This window comes from Eleginops maclovinus, chromosome 21 (assembly GCF_036324505.1).
Source record: "Eleginops maclovinus isolate JMC-PN-2008 ecotype Puerto Natales chromosome 21, JC_Emac_rtc_rv5, whole genome shotgun sequence".
Lineage (NCBI taxonomy): Eukaryota > Metazoa > Chordata > Actinopteri > Perciformes > Eleginopidae > Eleginops > Eleginops maclovinus.
In genome coordinates, this window is record NC_086369.1 from 16,343,422 (window position 1) to 16,370,663 (window position 27,242).

The 27,242-nt window shown below is 43.1% G+C and overlaps 1 protein-coding gene across 6 annotated transcripts in view; it reads left to right on the top strand.

Moving 5' to 3' along the window:
* eya1 (EYA transcriptional coactivator and phosphatase 1) overlaps positions 1–27,242 on the top strand; it is a 64,418-nt gene that overhangs the window by 11,233 nt on the left and 25,943 nt on the right. For 2 of the 6 annotated variants that reach the window (XM_063874002.1, XM_063874003.1), the window contains exons 3-9: positions 11,996–12,251; positions 19,131–19,258; positions 20,017–20,082; positions 21,139–21,216; positions 23,321–23,387; positions 23,695–23,840; positions 24,538–24,660. In XM_063874002.1, the coding sequence (XP_063730072.1) occupies positions 19,135–19,258; positions 20,017–20,082; positions 21,139–21,216; positions 23,321–23,387; positions 23,695–23,840; positions 24,538–24,660 (604 nt within the window). In that variant the 5' untranslated portion in view covers positions 11,996–12,251; positions 19,131–19,134. Of the gene's footprint in view, positions 1–11,995; positions 12,252–16,674; positions 17,026–19,130; positions 19,259–20,016; positions 20,083–21,138; positions 21,217–23,320; positions 23,388–23,694; positions 23,841–24,522; positions 24,661–27,242 lie in introns of those variants that run through there. The other 4 variants (XM_063874001.1, XM_063874000.1, XM_063874005.1 and 1 more) reach the window with 4 other exon arrangements.

Genomic DNA, 27,242 nt, shown 5'->3' on the forward strand with positions numbered 1-27,242 from the left:
GACTCTGATATCATTTATTGTTTGGTATCAGATGTACACCTTGTACCCTTGCACGTTCCTCCTGCACCCTGCGTGCTTTCCCCTCACTAACGTGCATCCTCCATGGTGTTGCGTTTCCATGTGCAGAATATCCACAGCTGATCCTCGTGACATTGCTCGCTGCTCGGGTGCAGATGTATTTTTTGGTTCCTGCAGCTCAGGAATGCTTTCAACACTTTGATGAGGATGACGAGTGATCATTGATCCGTCCTTACTGAGTGGGATCCATTAAATAATATATGGGATCCTGTGCATTACCAGCGCTCTCTGTTGCCCCGTTAGAGGGCACAGGGGCCCTCGCGGCTGCAGGCCCTTAGAGGTCCTTAGGCTTTCATTTAATTAAATTATCCCATAATGAAAACTCCCCATAATGAGATTAATTTTAATTATTCATCGGCGGCCGATTTGAGGGAGAGGCTGCGTTAATAATGCATAGCAGGGCTAAACATTTTTCAATTCATCACCTTTGGCTTTTGTTAAAGGTGCAATTTATTAAGTGCTCTGCAGCTGGCCGAGGCGGCGGGGCTGCAGACGAGGACCAGAGGTCAGGCAGAAGAGCTGCTCTGTAACTCGATAACGTGCATTATATCACTAAAGTAGCATCAACACTAATCATGCGGTATTATGCATTCACTGAGAGGGACGTCAGGGTGGTAGAAATGCTGTACGAAAACCTGTGAAATTAGACAATTCTCATACCAGTTTTTGCAAATAATTTCTAATTTAATATCGTAATCATTACTATTTGGATCCAAATTTGGGATAGTAATGAGATACAGCACCTAAACAAGGCAGTACATAATAAAATAACATGTAAAAACAAACATTTTATAATATATATATACATGAATCTATATCGAATATCCAGAAAAATATGTATAAAGGATACTTAAACATCATACGAGTATAGCAGTTTCAATACAATGTCACATTGAAATGCAATGACGATAATCCTCAAGATGATCGGCCTCCAGTTTCATGCAGAAACAGTACAATTATATTGTAATTAACCTTTGTCCAATTGTCATTTTTACTGGATAGAGCTTGAATGCATCCCAATTTAACTCCATGCAACCTCTGTGCCGTTAGCTGTTAGCACTGTTAGCGCTGTTAGTCTTCCTGCTAATTTCATCATGGATTTGTTGCAAAATCACGTGAAATATTCTATTGATCATGTTGGTTTCAGGCCTTTATTTCTGTGGTAAACAAATACCTAATTCAGTCATGCTTAGGTTTTCTAATGTGTCTACTTTGTTGAAAAGGAGCATCATTTACTGTGCACACTACTCATTTTTTACTGCTTGAATGCATCCGAAGAACTTACAGTAATAATGCTACCTCTGTGTCGCTAGCTGTTAGCAGTGTTAATTAGCAAGGTCGTTAATAAGCTCTTCTGCTCTTTGCACCTTGGATTTTTTGCTCAAAATGTAGTGAAGCCTGGGAAACGTTCTGGAGTATTGGTTCTCATGCTCTAGTTTCTGTAGAAATCTTGTCCACCTTGTGATCAAACAGCATGCCACAGGACTGCCATTCCCCCGAAATATAACCTAATGTTTGCTCTGTTTCTTCCAGCTTGATGGATTCTATATTAATACCTAAAGGCAGAGAAGTAATCAAAGTTTAATCCTGAGCCGATGTCTGTATACCTCCATCATGTTGATTCCCCTCGTGGAGGCACATGAGAGGGTCTGGTGGCGGGCCAACAGAGCAGGGGAGATTGTGGACTGTCACACAGTGTGAAGCTGTAATTATCTGGCATGCAACGAGGCTACTCTGAGTTCCCGGGCGAGAGAGAGAGAGAGAGAGAGAGAGCGCGGTGTAAGCCGATACGTTACCCGAAAACAATTACCTTTTGTGATTCAAACGAGGAAATTTCACATCTTGCAAACTTTTGTTTCGACTGACGGAAACAGACAAGTGGCCCCGGGCAGGAATGTCATTGTGACTGTGAGCCGAGTTTATCAGGCGCTTATCAATAGGCGATTAATAATTCAGAGTCCGGGGCTTCTTTAGGGCAGGGTTTCAGCCAGCTTGTCATTTTGTAAATTGCATCGTCATCATGCACTTCACGGCTGCTCTGACAGTCAAAAGCCTTAACGGCTTTTAAGGTTGTACCTTCATATTTTAATGCAGTCACTTTGGATAAATTAGATGAATGATGAGGCATGTGGAGAAACAATTCAGAGAAAGTAAGATGCGACTTGCTACCCAAAAAAATAAGTATTAAAGCTTTTAATGTGCACAAATAATTATGAGAAGCATGAGATGAACATACATGGCTTTTATTTGCAAATAGGTGACATAAAACAGACTCTGCTTTCCATTTATGTAGCATAAAAGGTCTGAAGCGTTAGGAAATGTTGAAGTGTAATAAGGGTTCTCTTTGGTAAGGAGGACAAAAGAAGTATGGGTCAAAGAAACCCTTAAAAATCTTTAAAAACACTCTTAAAATTCCTGCTGTTTGTGCCACTAACCCAGCTCTGTCCCAGCTCTGTCTCCCCTGTATTTTTGTGTATTTCATCCTGAAGTCCCCATCTCATTTCCAGCCTTTTTGACCTTTTACCAACAAGTGCATTCCACTCCAGCTTGGCTGCAGAACGGCCGATCCTTCCCAAGTCAAAATGGAAATAAGAATTCAGACGGTGGCTTTGGTTCAACCATTGTCCTCGCCCTCCATTGTGCGCCGCTCAAGGTGCCTCGGTCCAGGTGCAGCAGCCTCAATTACCCCGACCCTGAGTCCCATTGAAGCAGACTGGGCCCTCTAATCGCCCGGACCAGTCTTACCTGTTCTGCGTCCCGAAGGCCAGCTATTCTTCCACGTTGTTTCCCTGGCAACTGGAAGTTTTTGTGACCTATAAAAAGTTGCTACTCCTGTAACCGATCCGCGGCGCTTGTTTGTTTCCATGGCAGGCTGCTGAGCTATTTATAGGTCTGTGGAGCTGCAGGAAGCAACCGTTTCTTCAGAGGAGTGTTTGTCTGCCTCTGAGAGTCGTGTACTGAGCTGTTTTGAGAACAGAAAACACCTGGGGCTTCAGCGATTGAGTCACAGAGTGGAGAGGAAGAACGCTTCACACTCTCCTCACATGTCTCCCACTAGCTTTCCCCTTCAGTGCAACCCTTAAAACAAAACCTGGTGTTTATTTTAAAGTCAGAGGCGATGCCCCGGATGCCTCTCAGCATGCTGGTATCGGTGATTCACGCGTTCATCATCATGCTGTGGCGGTTCATCACGTCCGTGCTCCTTCAGCTGGAGGTTAATCAGGAAAATAATCTGTGAGTCACACAGACGTATCAAAGCTGTCTCTGACAGAGTTCAAGAAGAGACACAGGGATGTCCCTTCAGGCGTTTGGCAGCCGCATCGAACTTCAATCCCATTTCAAAATCTGTCATAGCTTTTGTTCCCTTTGTCACATATAGTGTAATTTAGGGCTGCACAATTAGTCTAGATTTGATCAAAAACACATCATTAAAATCGCTATATTTAGTTAATGTAAACAATATAATTCTGAGTAATGAAGTCCTGTCCTACAAACGTTATGCTTCGAGTTACATTTTAAAATGTGTGTTTGGGATCCATCCTCACTTCAATATATTTTTCATTAATAATATGAGAGTTGAAAAACGGTCATTTCCTCCACTGTCCCAAATCAAATGCAAAAGTACTTAATTCATGTTTGTGTTACAGCAGCAGTTGCTCAGGTGCCTTTATATCCATGCAAACATTTCATGTTGTTCCTAAAACCCTTTAAATACACTAGTCCGAGCAGAAGATGTGAAGAGGCCAGACAACAGCCGGTGGAATAATGAATGCAAAGGACTTCATTCAACAGTTTCTGACTTTATTCTTTGACGGACACAAAGGGGCTTCTGCATGGAGGACTTGTTGGGGCCATTTAAGTTCATTTGTACTATGAATAAGTTGTGTTATCTAGAGCTGAAACGATTGGACCGATAGTCGATCGACAAAAACATAATGGGACACTATTTGGATCATTTAAATTATTTTTAAGGTTAGTTTTAATGTAAAAATACTGATTTTAGACTCTAAAATGTGGCATCATAAGAGATTTCCCAGTTCTTTCTCAGTTTTCCATCACATTTAAGAACATATCTTAAGGTCTTGGGATTAAAAAACATGGATATTGGACATTTCTCTATTCACCATTTTCTGACGTTTAATTGACAAAAAGCAATACAGCAGATAGGTTGATCATAAACACAGTCTGGCACAGAAGCAGCATGTGGGTTACTGTGATAGACAACTGTCAATAATTAGATGCTCACTTGTAAGCAGGTTTATTTGGATGAGATATTGCTTTGTTTTGTACAAAAGGAGTGTGCATTTCTCCTCTCCTGGATGATGCACTACTCTTGGTCTCTCCTCTGTAAAGTAGACGGCTCTTCCTGCTCCTGGTCATTGATGGTGCAGAGGGAAAACAGTATCTGGAAGGCTGTCTCCGGAGCATGCACAGAAACCTCAATGAGGTACTTTAGGGTAAGGCAGATACGTCAGCACTCTCCCTGCATAGCCCCAACCCTCTCATTGGTTATTTCGGACCTCCTCGTCACGCTTGGCCCAGCTGCTTATGCTGTCCTCAGAGGAATCGACCCGCTCAGCATGTTTCCTGCTGTTCTGTAAAATGAGGGACATTTGGTGCCTATCACCTGATCTCCAGTGCCCCTGCAGGAGGATCGGCCCAGCTGTTGAGTGTGTGCAGGAGTTCAACATTACTGGGGACTAATGGGAATGTCCATTCATCACTGAGACACCCTGCTGTGTTCTCATGCATGAGCTTCTGAGGGACAAATGTGCAATTCCTGAGATATAGTGTGCTTTGAACTCCTAAAATGGCACTAAAGCCTACTGGAACAACTTCAATCTGTTACAGTCACAGCTTTCTTTTATTGATAAACTTCCTATTTGGGTTTGGAGTTGTTGAGCATAATTCCTCCAGAATACATATTATTTAATGAGCTTTTCTTCTAGTATATCGAACATTTCTGTATTTCTTATTTTAAATTAGGCACTACTTTCCTCTTTTCTACCATGATATTGAGCCAGACTGCTTTTTAAATAACCATGACCGCCAGCTCCTAATATCGTCCCCTTACAGATCAATAATAACAAGATTGCTCATGATATTATCCCAATACTCTGCAACGTAATGTGCTTTAAAGTCATAAAAAGGTAGATTTTAACTTCTGTTTTGTTTAGAAACTGACAGTTAATTTGCATTACAGATGGGACCACATGTGGTCTATTAAAAATCACAAGTTCCCCCGCAAATATAAAGGATCAAAACGTAGAAAATAAGCGAAATATTTCAGCCTTTATCCTCCCTCGTAGTTGCTGCTGCCGTCTGATTGGTTCTAACCGGAGCTTGAATCGCCTCGTCCTCTGGCAGTACCAGAACCTGAACGTGGATCTGAGAGAGAGAGCCAGATCCCCGGCTGTAGCTGCAGTCTGAAGCCCCCCCACCCTACCCTCCTCCCCCTCTCAGTGGCTTTCATCCGGCCAATTCAAACAGACGTCTGACCCCAGACATTTGCCTAATGTGTTTTTGTTATGTGGACTCCTGGCTTCACAAATGTCACAGGGGCTGCACCGGTGGGGGGTTTGGTGAGTGACTCAGGGGGTTTGGGGGGGGGGGGGGGCAGGAACAAGGACTCAGCCTGAGGGGTTGCATTGCAGAGTGTGTAACCTCTGCATTTTCTGCTCCAGCCCGTGGGGAGTTGCTGTTGTGCTGAACATTAGTTCCCATTTGAACAATTTTTCATGCAGTTTTCAGCTTCTAAAATATGTAGATTTGGGTTTTAGAATTACAAATAAGACTTTAAAAGACATCATCATGGACTTTATGAATATAGGATGAACTATTTTAGGACTCTTTACCAGCTTTAGTATGTCTTTAACTTCTCTGTTCAGCATGCTGCGTTGCTGGAGGAGCCTGCAGAAGCTTTTGTGCATACACCAAATCAAATAAAGCTTTTAGAATAAGAATAGGCAAATATTAACTGCCGTTTTAAGCTCCTTCAATTTGGAGATTTGATTATTTTCTAGGTTTTTATCATATTTAAGGTAACATCTATTGGTTTTGGACTCACAAATAAGACTTTCATCACTTGGGATTTTGTGCTTGTATTCCAATACTATAATTAAAATATACAGCATTTCTTTCAAATGAGGCTCTGCTTTTCTCTTCGCTACTCTGATGCCAGACACCTTTCTTAAATCACTGATATTGATGCTATCCCCTCCAGAGTGATAATACCATTTTCCACCATCAAATTTGAATCTATAATGGAAATGTTTCACTATCTTCTGACCCTTTACCAGCTTCCAGCCCCTGGTTGTTCATTTATGATATTTATGCCACTATTTTAAGTATTTTACTTGTGTATTAAGTGTGTTTCATTGACACAGGAGCCTGAAACTTTAGATTTTCATCACCAAATCCACAAATATAGACTCCTGATGAGGGCCCCCATGCAGCTCTCTCTGCTGACCGGGGCCCAACAGGGCGGGCAGCTGTGGGTGGGGGGGGGGGGGGTCGGGGAGTGGCGCATTCAGGAGCTGACCCAGACAGTTGGGGCAGCCCCGACAAATGCTGCCATTCGAGGGGTGCTGGACATATATCAGCACACATATTGGTATTTGGGGGTGCAGCTGAGATTTATATCTGACTGCCATACCTCCTCTTTATTTAGAGCAATCCCTGATATCTGCTCACAGTTGTGTTTGCAGAGGAAGCTTCACATTTGCAGCTCCGCAACAACTGCAAGCCAGATCTAAATATTTCTCAGTTTGTTTGCAAATTGCAGGGCAGCTTTGAGAGGAGCGAGCAGCTGTAGGATCCATCCCTGTATTTATCTTTGCCATTTTTAGTTTGCATTGTATCTCGCAAACATTTATAGTATCATATTAAACTGGAGCGTCATCCAACACAGCATCCAGGGCATGGAGGGTGAAGGCATGAGATCTAATGTGTGTTCTCTGCAGAATATGTGAGCGTTTCAGCATTAAAGCCTTGTTGTTTTTGTTTAAAAATGGGGATTAAAAACTACAAAGGCATGACAAAAGCTGCAGAAACCAAGACTTTTCCTTCCCACACTCGTACTGATAATCATCTCTGGTGCAAATCCAGTAAAACCACACAATGATGCCGATCAAACGACAGCTCAAATCTGTTTTTAAAACCTAATAGTTCCTCCACAAAGTCTTGCAATCAACAGTTGCATCATTTAGGGCTGCAGAAAAAGTGCAAAGCTTGTGGAAAAGTATTAGAACGAGGCGTCAGAACTGATATTAAACTGGGTATTCTGCACCCGCTTCTAGCTTCTCGCCTGGAAATGTATTCCAGATTGAGTCCAGTACCAGTAATTTACAAAAATCCAACGTGTGCATCGTTTGAATCTCATATTGACGACTTCACTTCAAGACATTAATCTCATCACACATTAAACTAACTGTATTGATGCAGTTTATTAACCTGGATTTACTGGTATTATTCCCCATATCTTTTAAGAGGCTATATATTCTGAGCGTAATGCCCTCGCTGATCCTCCCAGCCGCAGTGATGTCTCACTCTGAGTAATAGGTCTCTGACGGGTGCTTGTTTGGCTTTTTTTGGGGCCTTTTGAGAGCCATAAAGTGTCTGTGTGAGGAGGCTCGGGGTCCTCATAGACTTTCTCCAGGTGTGCCTCATAGTCATAAAGTACGGCCCGTCTCTGGTGGTGTGCACGGGGAGAAGTGTCCGCTGAGTCATCACACACTGCTCAGTATAAAGGGCTGCTTTGCTTATCTCAAAGATGTCTAATTTGAGTTGGTTACGTGCGCTGAGGTTAACCATTTCCTTTGTTCCTCCGGTCGTGTGGAGAGAACCTGCGATGTGTTTTCGTGTCGAGGTGATTTCTGCTCCCGGTGTTTGTTTGTAAGGAATCCTGCTTCACTGGGAACTTTCATTCACCACTTGAAAGCATCGACTCGCTACTAATTTACCTTCAGGCATTTCAAAATTATCTGTCTGCGCCGTGAGATCTTTCTTGTGGCGGCCGCTTGTCATCACCAAAGTTTTCCTTTCTAGTTTAATGAGAGCCTGCTGCGTGGATGAGTTCATGTTATATTGTTTTGAATAGTGCATGCAGAGAGACGTCTCAAACTCACGGTTACACGGCCTCAGAATGATCCGTGTTGCTATAGCTGAGTTGCATGCAAACACTGGGAGCAAAGGAGTAGGACATGAGCCTGAGTTTCCCTCTGCTTTTCCGAGCATATGTCACTCTGTGCCGCTCGGTTATTCTCAACAGCAAACTATGCACGTTGGATAACTCGGGAATATCCAACTTAACGTCCCACTTGTGTCGGGGGCTGCAGAGGGTGCAGTTAAAGTCCATTTTCCTCTCAATCAGTAGGTGACCACTTCACCCAGTAATGCCTGAATAAATATATAAAAACCTGTTATTTTACCCAAAGTTATCCCAAGTTCACATTTCCCTTCGTGGGGGGAAGTCTTCGGAGACTTGTGTCAGAAAGGGAACGTGATCCCCTCCCATGTGTGACACTATATAAACACTGTAGGAGCTCTGGCCAAACAAATTTGCAGCATATGCATATGAAAATATTGCACCAGGGTGTTAGCATCGGATCCGCTGTCACACCTTTCCTGCTCAGGCTGCTTGCGTTCTTTCTGTCAGGATATTTCCCCGAGACATGGGGAACCTTTCCTTGATTACAGACAGTGAGACCTCTTTATCTCACACACATGTCTATTTCCATGTGTGTGAACTGCAGGCCGGCATCACCACGGAGTCCCATCGAGATAATCCTTAATAAAGAACGGCTTCACATTTAATCTTAGCGCGCCTCTCACATTTCACTCTTGATATCGGTTTTGGCCAGTGACGTGTCAGCGCTGATGTCAGCCCCGTCGTATCGGAGCATCTTTGTTAAGCTCCCATTTGGCAGAAGGAGCCACTAAGCTATATATACGTTTCAGAGTTACAGAAAGATCATTATACTGTGGAAATCATGCATCTAAGGAGGGTTTAATATGTTGAATATGTCTCTTAAACTAGAATATTCTGTATTTTTCAATAAAGCTGCAAGGAGTCATGGGATAGTTGGCATTAATTAAGTTAATTGGCAACTTTTTGGGTCAATTCGGGTCAAAATGCTCAGATTGTAGCTTCTTAAATGGGAATATTTTCTATTGATTTTGCTCCTGATATTTTTGATGCATCCAGGAAAATAAAAGGAGGCTATATTTATGTTTTAATGGGGACAAAAATCATCCATATAATGAGATTTTAGTAAGTCGATTATACCTCAGTGTTTATTGAACTGTAATATTTCATATTGTTTTTTATTATAAATTAACAGAGCAACCATCTCGATCAGTTTGAGTCATATTTCATGAAATAAAGGTCAAAATTATCAGCTTTTCGATCCTTAAATGTGAATATTTACAGTTTGTGTTCCCCGCTTACCTCACAAAGCTGATTATCTTTGAGTTGTGGTCAAAACATAGATGTGTTTCTTCATTTCTGGACTTTTTCTTGACCGAATAACCTGATTAACCAGAAAATCATCCACAATGGAAACAAGTCTTATTTGTGGTCATCATATTTACAGTAGGTAAACAAAAGAGCTTTATGCCATGTGTGAATGCATTATGCTTGAAGCTTATCCACATTAAACAGCCTTTATTTAATACTCGTGAAAACAGCGTCAGTAAATCCTGATTGAGTTTGATTTAAAACATTCGTACGGCTCAGCGAGAGGCCGACCCGGAGAATCTGAGTTCAGTCGTGAGACGTAAACAACTCTGGATAATTATACCGTGCAATTTGAAAATAACTCAGTTGCAAAATTACATCTCAAACTAATTTCGTGCAGCTGCTTATTGAAATGGAGAGCAGCAGAGAGAACGCAGTGTAACTCGATTGGCGCGTGTAACCCTCCGCTATTAGAAATAGTTACCTGAGAGTCCCCACGCTTCCATTAGTCCTTGGAGTCTGCGGGAACCTGGGCAATATATTCCACGCTAAGATGTGGAAACGTGAGCCTGAGGATTCACCTGAAGCACCTTCAGAGCATTTATAATATATGTATTTAAATCTGCGGCTTCAATCTGTTTCTGACGGCTGCTTGTTGACGACTGTACAGGGGGGTGACCTGCTCTAAAAATCTTAGTTTTGGGAAATAAAAGCCTAAAACTGCTCCACCAAAGCATTACATAAAATAGTGCAAAGAATTACAGTATTTTATTCATTGTTTACTTCATCTTGTGTTTTAATTATATTCTTGTAATCCTGTTGTATCTTTTTATATTGTAATGTTTTTTGATCTATAAGGCCCACTTTGACACGTGTTTTGTGACATTTGGCTCTATAAATAAATAGTAATTAAATAATCATAAAGGAATAAATATAATAAAACATGTCATTTACTTTGATTGCATATTTTTAAAATAAGACGGAAAAACTGTAAAAATAAATAATTTAGAGTAAACTGAAATACTGAAATATATGTGGACTATAAACAGATGTACAGACACAGTGTACCATGAACACACAGGACATGACTAATTGATCATTTTAAGAGAAATTAAAGCAGCATGCCATATGATAAAATGATAAATTTGACTTAGCTAACCGGTAACCCAGCTACTCCCCCAGCAGTGGGTGTTCTTCCTCTGTCGCCACCTCCTTACCGTGCTAAATGTATGATTTCCTCTTCCTCTGGTAATCATTTCTCAGTATTACAGTCTGCCTTTCACCCCGCAGTTTTATTGCATGGAAATTAAACAAATGTTAAACGCTCCATTGACCCTCCCCGCCATCCGTTACGCAGAAAAACAAAACCCCCGCCAGCCTCATCAGCAGCTCGGGGAGATCTGCAGCCTGCGCTCATCAGGAGCAGCGCGGCCTTGTGCTGCGGTGATAACCTGCAGCAGACAGAAGGCCGTCAGTACCGCGCACACAGACCCAGCGGGGGGCCGTGAGGAAGGACTTCCACTAGCAACAGGCTGCACATCACCTCAGATAGTGTCAGGAAACAGCAGAGAAATGTGGGAAGTAACTGAGTAGTTTTACTCCACTACATGTTTTATCACCTTTAGTTGCCGGGCAGATTAGGATTAATGATGGGAAATATAATCAGCCCTGAAATCAGACTTTAGTTCAGCTGGAGTAAATTCAGCAGCTACCCTGCAGTATACAAAGTAACAGAGTATTCCTACACTCTGGTCCTTCTACTGAGTACAAGATCTGAGCACTTCTACTTTTACCAAAGTACAAGATCTGAGTACTTCTACTTTTACTGAGTACAAGATCTGAGCACTTCTGCTTTTATTGAGTACAAGATCTGAGTACTTCTACTTTTACTGAGTAGAAGATCTGTGTACTTCTACTTTTACTGAGTACAAGATCTGAGTACTTCTACTTTTACTGAGTAGAAGATCTGTGTACTTCTACTTTTACTGAGTAAAAGATCTGAGTACTTCTACTTTTACTGAGTACAAGATCTGTGTACTTCTACTTTTATTCAAGTACAAGATCTGTGTACTTCTACTTTTATTCAAGTACAAGATCTGAGTACTTCTACTTTTACTTTACAAAAAAAAGCAAAACAAAAAGAGTGTGTGTGTGTGTGTGTGTGTGTGTGTGTGTGTGTGTGTGTGTGTGTGTGTGTGTGTGTGTGTGTGTGTGTGTGTGTGTGTGTGTGTGTGTGTGTGTGTGTGTGTGTGTGTGTGTGTGTGTGTGTGTGTGTGTGTGTGTGACATATGGGGAGCCGGTGTGAGGCACGACTCCCCCGAGCCTCCTCCAGACCCAAAGTCTTCCTGTGAGAGGCCGAGTAACTTTCTGCTTTTTCTAAACAGCAGCAGCAGCCTCCCTCCTTTCATTCCCTCCCTCCCACCTCCCTCTCACTCTCTCCCTTTTCTCGCTCTCCCTCAGACGCTCGCAGCCTGAAGCAGTAATCGGACGACTCTGTTTCTCACCGGGACCGGGTCTCCTGAGATAGCGCTCATGGGTTTCCTAAAATGAGAAAGAAGAAGTAGTTTACACACTCTGTTGTGCTGCGGACCCTCACCCTGAAGAGAGAGAGCTCCTGCCGGGTCTCCCCCGTCTCTCCGGAGAACGTTTGAGTTATTTTTTTAAAAGAAGAAGATATAAGAAGGGATAAACACACAGGGATTCAACCAGCAGTGCAGTGAGTATTCATTTACACGCTAAGGTGTATTTCAGTGTGTGTGTGTGTGTGTGTGTGTGTGTGTGTGTGTGTGTGTGTGTATTATCTGCTTTATTTACATCCGTATTTCATTTAAAATATGCTCTTTATTAAAGCTTCATATCAACAGAGCAGTTGCACCTTTCATTAGTTGTTACGTTAGAAAAAAGGACCTATTTTACCTTAAAGATATTGAGGAATGTATTTGAAAAACCTAATAATGGTAATAATATCAACCAAAGAGGAAGACTTTAACCTGCTGTAATTGAATTAAGACGATGATAAAAAGTGTTTATTGCTCTTCAGGTTTTGTTAATTAAAGTAAAAGCAAATGCAACTTACACCCTGATAATAAGTCAATAAAAAATGTAATATATTGTGAATTAAAGAACAATTTGTGGTATATTTTAATATGTTTGATAATTGCTAAATTCATTTATTGACATACACCTTTAGAAATCTGCAAGCTGTCTCTAATTATAAATCCACTCTTAAACAATTCTGACTCAAACATCTCCTTTTATAATTATAAACTCCTCTCTAACGTGCAAAACAAGTCTATTTAATGAGCTGAAACTAGTCATTTCCAGTTGAAAATGCATCCCCACTCTGCTGGATTTAAATACGTAGTGATCCTCTGCTTCCTCGGCTCGGCTCGCATGAAAACAGGCAAGAGTTTCCCTGTGACTGAACAAACACCACGGGCTCTCTGAGCGCTTGACGTCCGATGCCATCTGCTGAGGCAGGAATGCTGCCGGAGACCCGAGAGGCTCCGGTGTGTGACCCAAGACCAGGCCTCGTCTCCGGCCGCGCTGCGTCTCCGAGTCACTGCGGCGCTGAAGCCTCTAATTAGAGCGTGTTCTGGTTTCCCCGTGTGATCACGAGTCAGGGAATCGTCCCGTTTCATCTCCCTTTAAATTAATTTTTCCGTCCTGTAATTCCTGCTGTTTAGAAAGGTGTGTGTGTGTGTGTGTGTGTGTGTGTGTGTGTGTGTGTGTGTGTGTGTGTGTGTGTGTGTGTGTGTGTGTGTGTGTGTGTGTGTGTGTGTGTGTGTGTGTGTGTGTGTGTGTGTGCGTGCTGCAGCAGCCATTTACTCACACAATAACGTTATTTATCCAATTAGCAGATAATGAGGCGGCTGATTTGGGGCTGTTTGCTCGCTGTATTTGCTTTACGCTGTGTGTGAGTGTGTGTGTGTGTGTGTGTGTGTGTGTGTGTGTGTGTGTGTGGTGCCATTGTTTGCCCGAGGCCTGATGCTTCTCTCCGTGGAGAAGTGTCCGCCGGCCGAGCCCTCCTCTCTCAGACAGCAGAGAGACACAGAGGGCTGATTGATCCGGAGGAAACTCCTAAGTATCCGTGCTGTGTGATTAGTGGGCAGGGGGCTGTTTACTAAATACTGCGGGCTGTTGTCCTGCTCACACACACCCCTGTTTGCATGTGCAGTGTGTTGCTGAAAGCACAGGAAATGAGCTTTACAGATTTCACTCACTAATACCCGCTCGTGTGACTGTTGTAAAGTGTGTACGTTGTGACAGATAGAGAGGAAGCCTCCGAGCTCACAGTGTCTGGAGACTTTTCAGCTTCTGAAACTGAAATGTAACTACATCCTGATCACTGAGACAAAAAGAGCCACATTTTAGTGAACTAATGCTTCAGATGTACCCCTTTTTCCCTGTGAAGCCCCCCTAGTAGGCAGCCCATGATAAAACGTGCACCTTAAATCTTGTTTGATGGCCCCTCGCAGGAGAGCCGGCCTTCTGGAAATAATTTGGGAGGTTGAAGAGCACGGTATTAACAGATTTAACGTCGCTGTTGAGTGAATTGCTCGTGCACCGTGTCAGACTGAAGCAAACAAGAGAGACAAATTGTACATATGTGAATAATTATGCTTTTAATTATTGTGATTTTAAATTAGGTGCGTGTGCTTTCATTAATTTATTGCATTGAAAGAAAAATAGATTCAAAAAATGAAAAAGGTACAGAGCAGTGCGTCATGAAATTATTATAGATGTTTTAAAGAACACAAGACAAATCAATTCAAATTAAAACAATTTACAGAAAACAAAGAGGAGTTAAAAGGATAAGAAATGATAGAAACTAATAAAATAATAACTGTAAGCGGAGTCTCACTGAATCGTAATGCGCCACTAAATAATGAAAACCCATTCAATTTAAATATGCAATATGCCTTATCTTAAATACTTTGCCTCTGCGGAGTAATATTGCGTTGGCTGGCAGCCGTCATTTCTCTGGCCACGTTCGGAGACAGCAGTGAAGTGTAGCATTTTGTAAACGGCGGCTAATTCTCCCCCCCCCCACCCCCACCCCCCCACCCTTCACATCTGTGTCCAATTGTTGTCTGCATCTACATTCTTTGAGAGCGGATTTATTTTTCCTGGGCCACCATGTGGATTCAGCTGACCAGCTTAAGTGGGGATTAGTTGTTTTAGAGTTACATTTTGATTAAAGCTTTGTACTGCAGAGGCTGTAGGATTCAAAGGGCTGGGAGTTAATGTCAGGACGCACGGGGGGGGCATATGTTAGGTTGAAAATACTTAACCTGTGCATGCATCAACAGATTTCATGATTAATAAACTATAGATTCAACATCACATTTCAGTCATGTTCACCACCTGAGAGTCCTGATACTGTGCGGGAGACGTGGTAACTCTTTGCTGAATATAGCCGAGCATGTTCGGGAGGTGGAGCAGCGATTTGTCCCGGGTGACGCCGCCTGCCTGCTGACATGATGTATGCTAAAAGCAGGCTGTTTACCTTCGGAGACGCAGGTCTGGAAACAAGCAAAGCGAAACAGCAAACAGCCGTGAGGTGAAGCGTGTTCTTCTTCTTCTCCTCTGATGACACTCCCAGCGCTTCATCTCCTCACGCTTTGTTCCGTTAGCTTCAAAGAGCCGGCCGTTCAGGTCGAGTTAAAGACGCACATCAAACATGCTCAATGCAGTGTTTTTAACAATAAATATTTAGCGGCGCAGAACAAAGGCTTCAAACCCCCCCCCACCCCCCCGTCTCTTCACCTGGCTGCTTTCACCTGCTGCTCAGACACCAGCATGCTAATGGCTTCGCTGGCCTGCAGAGAAACCACACACACACACACACCACATCTCGCCACCACAACACACTCCCTGTGATCGCTGCTAATGTGCTGTGGCAGAATGTGTTTCTCTTTCCTCTTCATGGCTTCTACCTCCGTGGACTTCCTCCTCTCTCCCGTCCTCCCGGCGTGTTTTGGTGTGGGGAGATGCCAGGAGGAGGCACTCGCTTATATATAATGGTTTATTTCTGCTAAGATGGCTGTGAGCAGTGGGAGAGAAAGCTGGAATGGTATTCATGAAGCCGTGGTGTGAAGCCCGTGCGGCTCAGGTTACCCCGGCTCATGTAAACAGTCGGCCATTAAAAAATCATGCGAGGATTTTTAGTAAAATAAGGACTTTATCTGCCTTCCTCCTGACCAGCGTAATACCTTTGACCTTCTGTGGCCCCCGTGTCCCCGCGGTGGTGGAGTCAGCTGTAATATAGGGTTATAGCGGTGCATGTATACGGCCCTGCTTGATGTTGGGAGTGGACAGCAAAGTGTAACTGTCAGCCAGAGAGAGTAATAGAGGCGTTCGCAGCGTCATAGGAAACATATGTGGCTCCATATGCTCTGCGTGTTCTCCTTTCCAGGCTCCTTCATTGTCTGAGATGCACCACTGATCTGGGGGCCTCTAAAGTGCCCTGCTTGTGTGTGTGTGTGTGTAAGTGTGTGTGTGTGCGCGACTGATGTGGGGCCTCTGAAGTGTGTGTGTGTGCAGACATGAGTTATACGTGCTGCAAAATAAAAAAAGAGACAGAGAGGAGATTTATATTGAATGTGTGTGTGAGTGTATTGTTCTTTGGTGAAGCTGTGTGTGTGTTGTGGCCCCCAGGCCCGCGGGAAGCAGCCCTGGCGCTCATTAGGACCTGTCAGTATCCCGAGGGGGGGGGTGCTGATAAATTTCAGATAGTGTCAGTTGCAGATGAAAGATCTGCTGAAGATGCTGGGGGTGTCACGCTCGACTTGTCTTTGCTCAACAAGTCCCATCTTCCTTCTTCAGCACCCCCCCCAACACACACACACACACACACACACACACACACACACACACACACACACACACACACACACACACACACACACACACACACACACACACACACACACACACACACACACACACAAACCCCCTTCCTGCTTACCTTGGCTAAGCCGCTTTGCATGTTGATTGGGGGAGGGCTAATCCAGTTTGCAGCTGTCGTAGACCAATGATGAATCACCTTTCCGTCATTGGGCTCCCCTCGCTCAGGGAGGAGGGAGGACCTGCAGGAGGAAGCACCAGCGCGGCTCTCAGGGAGACACAATGTGCACCTCTGTTCCTCTCCTCTGCCGCAGAACAACAATAATGTTTTCTCAGACAAGCCTTTTTGTGTCATGCATGGCTGTGCGCTGTGACACCGGGCCGCAGTAACAAGGAGGGACTTTGTTTTTGGGGGAGGGCAGGTGGAGGCAGGACAGAGGAAGGGAGTGTGGTTTTTTGGGACTCGGAGACTTCCAGGCGCAGGTAAGAGCAGAGTTGATCCGCTGCCAGAAGCATCACAGATTATTTCCTGCTGCTCAACAACTGTCAGCCTCCCTCGGAGCTGTCTGATCGCAGATAGTGGAGACTTCTTAAAATGGGGAGAGAAGTTTGTGCAGAGCGGGAGGAGACGGGACTCAGCTGTGAGTGTGTCGTGTGATATTAGAACAGGAGGAATTAATTAATATCTGGGCCTTTTGTGCCTTTTCTTTACCTATAATTACTGATTTTTTGAGTGCTTTTTCCTTTGGTTATTAAATTGTCTTGAACCACAAGTCATTTGCAAACTTTACTGCAATTTCTTAACATTATAACGTCATCTTTAAATGCATATTATAATAGAAACTGTGTCAGCACTCTGTGGGGTCTGATCAGAGATAGTGAAGACTTTTTAAAGGAGATTAAAAACAGTGTGTGAAAGGCAGAAATAGAGCTGATCTTTAATTTGATTTAATTTGTACGTCTGTGGGGTTTATCGTCTGGTTTGTTTGTGATATTTTGAAGTAAAAAGCACCTTTATATACCGCTGAGTGCAGGAAAAAGCAGCTTTCATGCAGCCTTTGCTTTTTTTAATTAGAAAAAACTGTTTCTCTTGTAAAAAAGTGCTTAAAAATATACAATTTTCCACATAATTAAATTCCTCTTGAACCACAAGCTGTAGAATTAGCCAAGCTATCCTGCAGAGTATCACAATATCACAACAGCATCTTAAAAAGGCTTAAATGCATATCATCATTTAATCTTTTTAAGGCACAATTCTGCTTCTCTTGGAGCCATCTGATAGCACTCAGAGTTTCCTCAGCTCTGCGGCCTCGTGCAGAAGGCCGATGTCTGTCGATAGCTCAGATACCCGGAGCTCTGGGATATAATTGTAAATGGCAGCGTAATGTACCAAACATCTCGTCCTAATTTCATTAAGGCACAATGGGAGCGGTGGCGGAGACAAATGGGCTCTGTGGCCGTGCTTTCCCAGTCACTCGTGCCTCCTCCTTTTGTCTACACTCGATCAGATCCTCCGAGCACACAGATAGAATAATGTTTTCAGTGGCTCGGTCGTTCTGTATAAACACAGAAACAATTAAGGAGCCTGCCAGAGCAAACACATGCCTCATGAGCTCCGCATCTGCCCATCACTGAGGCATGGGCTCTGACAATCAGCAGCACTTTTACCATCGCCCGAAACCAGCAGACATCTGTTAGCAGTCTGCTGCCACACAGAGCCAACTCTCTCAGGGCGCTGTGTGCTTAGAGATACGTGCAGGAAATCCACCGTAAACGCGCGCAGTGAGATGCTGTAATGAGGGAAATGTGTCTCTGCCTTGTCAAAATGTTTACTGCTCATTTCATAGCTTCCTCTGGGTGTTTCTGTGAGAGTGTGTGTCACATTCTGCCTCGTGCTTTTCTCTTATTTCCATTTGTTTATGGAGCGTTGCATCACATAGAATAGTCCTTTTTTAATTTATATCAAGGACTCTGTTTTCTTTTTGCAATGGATTTTAAATGCAGTTCATCTCTAATACTATATCTATGTAATTGTTTCGGATGTATATCTGGCCTTGGCTTCACATAAAATAGTTCTAATTTAAAATATTAAAAATGTGTAAGGGTTTTATTTCATCATCAAAATTGTGGTGAGTTGTGATTTTAGTGTGAATTTTTGTCGCTCTTTTGCAACACTTTTATTGTTTTCTTACATCGCTTTTAGTTTTTGTGTTTTTCTATATTTAGTCTTTATTATTGGCATCCCATAAAAAAAGTCCTTATTTAAAAACAAATAAGGGGGTCGATTGTGGATTTTAAATGCAGTTTAACTGGATTATTTAACTCTCTTTTTTGATCACTTTTTGTTTCCTGAGGTGTTTGTGTGATTGTCTGTGTTAGTCTTGGTTATTGGCATCCCATAAAAATGTCATTACTTAATATTAAATTAAAAGTATAAAAAGCAAGGTATCTTCATTAAAACTGCATTCAATTATATATATATTTGATGTATTGTTTTGTTTGGAATATTTTTAACAGAGCAATTCTTTAAAAATAGTTTCTGTTTTTAAATCTAAATCTGTTCCACTGAATCTGCACACTGAGCATCAGCGCTGCGTGTCTTCCCTGAAACCAGAGTGAAATGTGTAATTTGATTTGTTGTGTGTGTGTGTGTGTGTGTGTGTGTGTGTGTGTGTGTGTGTGTGTGTGTGTGTGTGTTGTGTGTGTGTGTGTGTGTGTGTGTGTGTGTGTGTGTGTGTCTCGCCAGGTCTATGGAAATGCAGGATCTAGCCAGTCCTCACAGCAGAGTAAGTGGAAGCAGTGAATCTCCTAATGGTCCCAACCTCGACAACTCCCACATCAATATCAATTCCATGACACCCAATGGCACTGAAGGTATGTGAGCCCCACGTTTACACACCTCCACGTCTTCTGCTGGATTTAAAAGTTAAATAAGGCCTGAGTTTGGGGAGAGCAGTGGTTTATCCTAATGTTGGGTAGTGTTCATGCATTTGCAGCAATAGAGCTTATGCAAGAGTGCATCACCATTATATTTAGTTTAATATGAGTTGTCTTTTATTCTGTAAAGGAAACCCACTTTTAAAGTATTTCTGATTCAGATTTCTGGTTCTTAAAGTACATTTTTCATGCAAAATTGTCTGAAATTTTAATATTGTTTGCTTTGCTTTGTGTTATTTCATGTTGAAGTGAAAAATGGTATGTGCTAGACTGGTAAACAACTCTTTTGAAGACATTTTGAGGGACTCTCTTGGATATTTCCAATAATTTCTGATCTTTTACAATTAATCAATATATAACCATATTTTCCTGCAGTATTGTAATATTAAACAGCCAGTTAGTCAATGCAGAGCATGCACTTCATGTGTTCTTCCAATCCAGAGCAGCCAGTATTTGTTTTCCAGCGTCTATTAGCTGTTTATTTAAGCACCCATGTAATTATTCAAAACCCTCGGCAGGGAAATGAGAGAGTTTTGCATCAGCTCTCTACATAGTTATTCACCTGTGCACAAATCTGAGCCTTTGTTTAGTGAAGCAGTCACATACACACGAACCCCCGGCACGTGATCTGGGGGGGGGGTTACCTACCGCTCTGCAGACTGTCATGTGTCCCTCTGTAATTCTGTCTTTCCCAGGTGATAACATCACAATGCTTACCACTGCAGACTGGTTGTTAGGGTCTAACTCACAGTCCGCTGCAGGTTGGTCTCCTCTGCTCGCGGTGAAAGCACAATACTGAGAGCAACGACTGGAAATTTAAAAACACTCTGAAACATCTCACCGTTGCCTCATGTATTGTGCCTTTCACTCGCTGTGGTATTCTGTTCAAAGCATGACTCGACACGGACTGGATTTGAGTCGGTTGTTGGTGGAGTTTTCTGTTCTCCTGCTGTGTGCTCTGAGTGTGTGCTTCTTTATGCATGCACCTTGTTCAGTCCTCGGTGTGTTGTCGTGAAGAATAGCTTCCTCCATGGCAGATTCCTCCGAATGCACACATTGTCAATTTATTTTAGCCCAAAACAGAAAGAGTCCTCCTCCTGTGGATTGATTTCAGAGATTCCTGCGCTGTCAGAAAGCTGTGAAATTGTCTCTGCCGTTTCAGCGCTGTGTGAAGGATCCGAGGTCACACAGCGCTCGCTCCTAAAAGATTTTATATACCGTACTGACATCTCAATTGTAGTCTAACGTCCCTCAAGAGCGCTGTATCAGAGCCTCTAACACACTTCTTAAGAGCTGATAAACCACTCATTTATCATTAATTAATAATGTGATAATTACTCAATACTTAGTACAAATTAACTCAAGATTTATGCACGTTTATTTAATGCTTAAGATAAGAGAATACATATAAAACAAGCAAAAATTAACAAGAGCAGTTTAAAATACAGGAATAAAATAACAGTGGTGTTGGATAGGATTGTTTATTGGATCATAAAAAAGAGAACATGCATTTATATTTATTTATAGTTCATTTGTAAAATACTTGCATTTTGTAAATGTTTAAATGCATTTTAGTCAGATCTCATCAAAAAGAATAGAAATAGAGAATTATGTAATTAAAGGAGACGTAACGCGTTTTATTTTCTGCCATTATCAATCTTGAATGCTGTCTGAAGCCCCCCTCCTCATTGTGCATTTTTTATTTGATGTTGTTGTTATTTAGAGCAATGTTTGGTTGTGAATGTGAAAATCCAAATTTATCTTTAACCATTTTTTTTTTGGTGCATTTTTTTAAAAGTGTCTTCTTTTGTTTGCAGTTAAAGCCGAGCCAATGAGCAGCAGCGAAATAGCCACCTCAGTAGCAGACACCTCTCTAGACAGCTTCTCAGGATCAGGTGAGACACACACACACATACACACACATACATACACACACACACACACACACATACACTCACTCACTCACTCACTCACTCACTCACTCACTCACTCACTCACTCACTCACTCACTCACACACACACACACACTCACTCACTCACTCACTCACTCACTCACTCACTCACTCACTCACTCACTCACTCACTCACTCACTCACTCACTCACTCACTCACACACTCACTCACTCACCTGTGAAACAAATGATTTGATATGAACATAACAGTTGGAGATTTATAAGCCGGGTCCCAACCCACCAATGTAGTGTGTGTGAAAAAGGAGCTCACTTTTGTTAGCGTGTGTGTGTGTGTGTGTGTGTGTGTCTCTGTGTGTGTGTGTGTGTGTGTGTGTGTGTGTGTGTGTGTGTGTGTTACCGCTGCTGGTTCCCATGCCAGTGCAGACTGAGTTATGACCCTTAGTGCTCTGAACCTGTCCGTCTGCTGGAGTGACACGGCGTCTCACTCTCCACGGGCTGTTACCCTATCGCCCTGTCAGAGCCCTGGTTTCACACCCCCACACACACACACACACACACACACACACACACACACACACCCTGTCTAAATAAACCCCTCAGAATATAATAAGCTTTGTAGGGATTGTAATAGAAATATCCCTAATGTGATAATTTCTATTTTCCTGTGTGTGTGTGTGTGACTCTTTTATTCCACACACACACACACACACACACACACACACACTCTGCCTGCTTAGATCCTGCGTATAGTCTCACTGTTTTCCCCGAACTGTTTAACTAAGTACCTGATACTCGACACTTGAAGCATAAATCACTTTTCTCTGTGACAATTTTAATGAAACATAAAGTAATGCTATCCTCAGAGGGGGAAACCCAGGTTGTGTCCAGTGGCAGGTGCTGCTGATGTGGGAATGTGTGTGTGTGTGTGTGTGTGTGTGTGTGTGTGTGTGTGTGTGTGTGTGTGTGTGTGTGTGTGTGTGTGTGTGTGTGTGTGTGTGTGTGTGTGTGTGTATGTGTGTGTGTGTGTGTGTGTGTGTGTGTGTGTGTGTGTGTGTGTGTGTGTGTGTGTGTGTGTGTGTGTGTGAGAGGGGTGACAGCATACAGTTCAATCCCTTATTCTACATGTCCGATAAGTGAAATGCAGCAGATAATTAGTAGTAATAAAATGATCATTAATCTGCTGTATTTGCATTAACCTTCTTTCTCATAAAAATAACGACACCATTTAAATAATAATGAGGTGTCAGGTTTATTTTTCTCCAAAGCTGCTTTTGAAACTGGAAATAAATCCACATTTTTGAGGTTTTTTTAAATGTACAGTACCAGCATTTTCAATATATAAGGAATAACATCAAGGACAATCATTATAGAACGATAAGTCAATTCTTCTGAAAGCTATTTGAGTTCTGAATTTAAAGTAGTCATTCATTTGCATGTTGTTTGCTGTGTGAGTGTGTGAGTGTGAGTGTGTGTTAAATCAGGACGCATGGTTAAACATTTTATCAATTCATTTTACTTTATTTATTAAAAGTTCAACTGCCAAATTGGGTCAGCTAATATTTACTAATGAATTACAATGATATTTAGTCGTTAGGAACTAATTGAACAATTTAACTTCATGAATAATTGGAATAAAAGCACTCTTCAGATTGTAAGACATGTAGGAATAATGCTGCAGATTCAAAAACCAATTCACCTCTGTGAGATATGAGTGGCTAAGCCTTAACGAGGGACAGATTATGCAGTAGCACTCGTTAACTCCAATCAGTGATGTCACTTCCTGTGGCGGTGAGCGTCCTGTTTGTGTTTACAGCAGCTGTCATCATAGACACACACATGCACGCATGCGCACACACACACACACACACACACACACATAACCCTGATGTTTCTACCTGATTATTTGACTTCGTTATTGCTCTCCGGTTCTCCACCCTTAAGACGGGGTTAGCTCAATAAATAAAGCGCTGCGGCGTGATTGCTGTGTCCCTGGGATCCAGGAGTTCTGCTGGCGACGGATAATATTTACCTCATTTCTTAACGTTTAAATATGTGCCGCTCTCTCTCCCGCTTCCTCCCTCCTCAGCTATTGGAACCAGTGGCTTCAGCCCAAGACAAACTCACCAGTTCTCTCCGCAGATCTACCCCTCCAAGTAAGGCTTCTTTTACTTTCTCTAAGAAAACAAGCAGCGTCCGACTTCATTTGGATCTTTAATTAGATCCTTCTGCTGTCCTGGGGAGGGGGGGGCTGGTTTCTAACCGGCTTTGTTTGTCTGGATGTCTGCAGCTTCTCTGAAAACCTGTTGTAATTATTATCTGTGCCATTTATTGTTCTTTGACTGTGAGCCGTGCGATGCTATCTGTACTGGAAATGAAGTAGCACCATCAGGGGGAATGTGTCAGCTCGCACAGTTCTGGTTTCCAGAGTATAACGTGTTTGTGTTTCTTTTTCTCAAATAGCAGAACATATCCGCATATTCTTCCTACTCCTTCATCCCAAAATATGGCTGCGTACGGGCAGACGCAGTACACCACAGGAATGCAGCAGGCCGCAGCGTATGCTAGCTACCCCCAGCCCGGACAGCCTTATGGCATCCCGGCTTATGGTGAGATTTCTTTCTCTACGTCTAAATGTTTTTGAAGGTCAGGCCTCGTTCCCACAATGCCTGCAGTCAGTCCTGCGGGGGGGCTGAGGTGTTGTTTAGTGCCTGCATATTCTCCCCGTAAAACATAATCTGCTCGTCAAGCACTTCGCTGAGATTAGCGATAAAAATCTGCAAACAAAAACAGCTTTCCCCTGGCACAGAAAACCCCGAGTACACGGCTCTCTGCGGGCTTTATTTGTCCAAAGTCTTTCCAGTGTTTCGACCCAGAAAGACTGTCTAATATGTGCAGGAATTCACCGTGTTTATTTGAGTGGAGTCCGCTGCATAGGAACTGCATCGTGACTGATTGAATGTAAGCAGAGGCCGGTTCCCCCCCCCCACACACACACACACACACACACACACACACACACACACACACACACACACACACACACACACACACACACACACACACACACACACACACACACACACACACACACACACACACGGAGAAGGTTTTATTACTGCTGCATCTTCTCAGGGATGACCTGTTCTAAATGATATAATACTACATATACCAAACACGCACAGTCCTACCACGCTGTTTGGTTTAGCAGGTAGCGGTGTGATAAGCTAAGCTAACAGACAGACTGAAGTGTTGTGCATCAAACCGATCTGCTGTCACTAACTGGTTTAGGTCCATTGTGGGCAGGCATAAAGACAGAGGGGGGTCTGACCCAGTCCCAGTCCCCGGGACAGACGGGCTTCCTCAGCTACAGCTCCGGGTTCACCACGCCGCAGACTGGACAGGCCCCCTACAGCTACCAGATGCAGGGTGAGGACACACTGCTTATTTCTGTCTCTGCATTTTCACTTTGGACGGTTTTTTGGTGTCAAAATGCAGCACAATAAGCCATAATCAAGACCTGAAAGGGTCAGAAAATGCTCTCAAACATGGGGATTTCCAGCTTTTCTCAGTTTTAAATCATATGAAGTCAATATCTCTGGTCATTTAACGACTTTGAGAGTCTGGACATTTTTCACTTTTATAGACTGTATTAATGCATTGCTTCTGGTTCCTTATTACCGCAGATTTCTTGCTTTTGTCAGTGTTAATAAACATAACGTGAAAATCTTTGGACATTTGAAGAAAAACCTGGGACTGAGAAACTGGGACAACATGTTTGCAGCAAAAATAGCTGAAAATGCTCACGTTATGAGAGGTGTACAGAACTGAAAATGAAATATTGATTAGCAAACAAGGTGGGAATCTTTTTGCTGCCTCATTTCTGATTTGTTCCCCTTCCCTTTCCCTCGTCTTCTTCCTTACTTTTCCTCATTTCCATGTTCCTGCCTTGTTTCTCCTCTGCTTGTCCCATCCAAAGAAGGTTTATTGTCCTCTTGTGTCTGAAACATTAGAGTAAAAGCTCTCTGTCCCTGATTTAATAGCATGCACAGCCCTCTCACTCACCCCAAAAACATGGAATCCCTCCCCTCCCCTCTTAAAAGAATCAACACAGAGGGAAAAATGTCCAGCACTCAGACGGCAGCAGGCCTGTCCTCCCCTCGTCCCGGCTTTGTTTTCCTCTCCCTGTGATCGTATTAGTATTTGTTTAAGAGATGAGAGCGCCGTGATTTATGGCCTTGAGAGCGATTCAGATGAGTTTTACCTTGGCTCTAAATGCAGCGCAGTGCTTCTACTCTTCTCTGTTTCTCCTGTGGTAAAGTGTGACTTCTGAAAGCCTCCAGAGCATCTCCCAGTAAATACCTGCCGCTCAGCAGCAGATGTGGTGCTGAGAAACCTCTTTTCCACGCCTCTTAGGCAAACAGAGTGTAGAGCATGCTCCCTGCAGCCGGAGAGAGGGAGCATGCATGGCAGAATGTTTAAACTCACGATGACAGTATTATATGCCCATTCGTCTCTGAGTATTACGCCCCCAGTCCCTCCGTCTGTCTGTGGCTGCAGCGTCAGCCATGGACAGGCCTGTGGAATGACAGATTGAGCACTCTGAGTCTCTAACCGGGGCTCCGAGCATCAGCAGTCCGTCCTATTGATCTCCTGTCTGTGTTCGGAGAGGGTCTCTGTTGCAGCCTGTGTCCAGCTGTCAGCCCAGCACCATTACAGCCGTGTTTTCACTCCCAGCTTTCATGTCCCGGGACGTGGAGCGCCGTGTGGGGGCTGAAGTCGTGCCACCAGATCGAGATGCAGGGTGGCATTTTCATGCACATTAGTTTTAAGGAAGGACTCTGATCTTAGCCTGAAATAGTAATAAAACAGTTTACTCTGGGGCAAGCAGAAGACCTGCATGCACTATTTACTACACTTAAGCTAAAGTGCAGATGTTTTTGCATGAATATCATTTTAAGTAATGTAAGTAAGTACTCATTATGCAGAATGGCCCGTTTCGGAATAATATAAACTATATTATGAGATTTAAATGATTTATTTGTTCTTCACTTTCACGCAAAAGCTTGTAAACGAGGAGCCTTTTTTAACTTATTTATCTCAGTCTACAATATCTGCCTTTTGATGTCAGTGTAGTAGATATATAAAGAAGCATAAAAAGTATTTAAAATTGTACTTAAGTGTAAAACTTAATTAACTGATTAAAAAAACGTTCAGTAACGTTTTTTTAATCAGTTAATTAAAAGTTGCAGAAAAGTCCCTTTAAATTGCACTTAAGTTAAGTGAAGCTCCTGCCGCCTCAGATGTGCAGAGCTGAGGACGGAGCAGGCTGACGGAGCAGGCTGACGGAGCTCCAGCCTTTAGAGCAGAGCCCCATCTGGACCTGATAGCCTATTCCCCAGTGGGGCGTACAAACTTCTGCTACAAATATTGTGCACTGATGATAGACATAGCCCATAGCGGGGGGGGGGACTGATCAAGCAGAGCAAATGGACTTCCAATTGTGGAGCCAGAAGGCAGTGGAGGGGGGGTGGGACGGGGGGTGTCTGAGTGAACTAACTGGAGCAGGACAGGGGGAGGGAGAGAAAACATGGCCCCCGGAGAACCAGCAAACCCCCTTTTCTCTCTTCCCCTTTTGCTATAACCAGCAGTATTACCAGCAGCTCCTTCACTGCTGGTAGTGGGGGGGGGGGGGGGTCTGCTTTCATGTGGCTCCCTGTTCTCCTCTGTTTGAACTGAGCCTCCTCTCCTTCTTATTGTCCGGTCACACTTTCACTTCATGGCTAAATCTCTGCCCAGTTTGGAAATTACCGATGCAAAAGAGCAAAAAGAGGGACAAAATGACGTCTCATTTAGCTGACGCTTTTTTCCAAAGCGACTTACAGAAAGTGCATTTAATCAAACTCAAAAGCAAGAATCCTGCAGGTACACTTCCTGTCTGTAGGCCCAGACAGATAAGGTGCTCCTGTAATAGCTTCCCTTAAACCTGTGTGTGTGAACCTGCACAAACA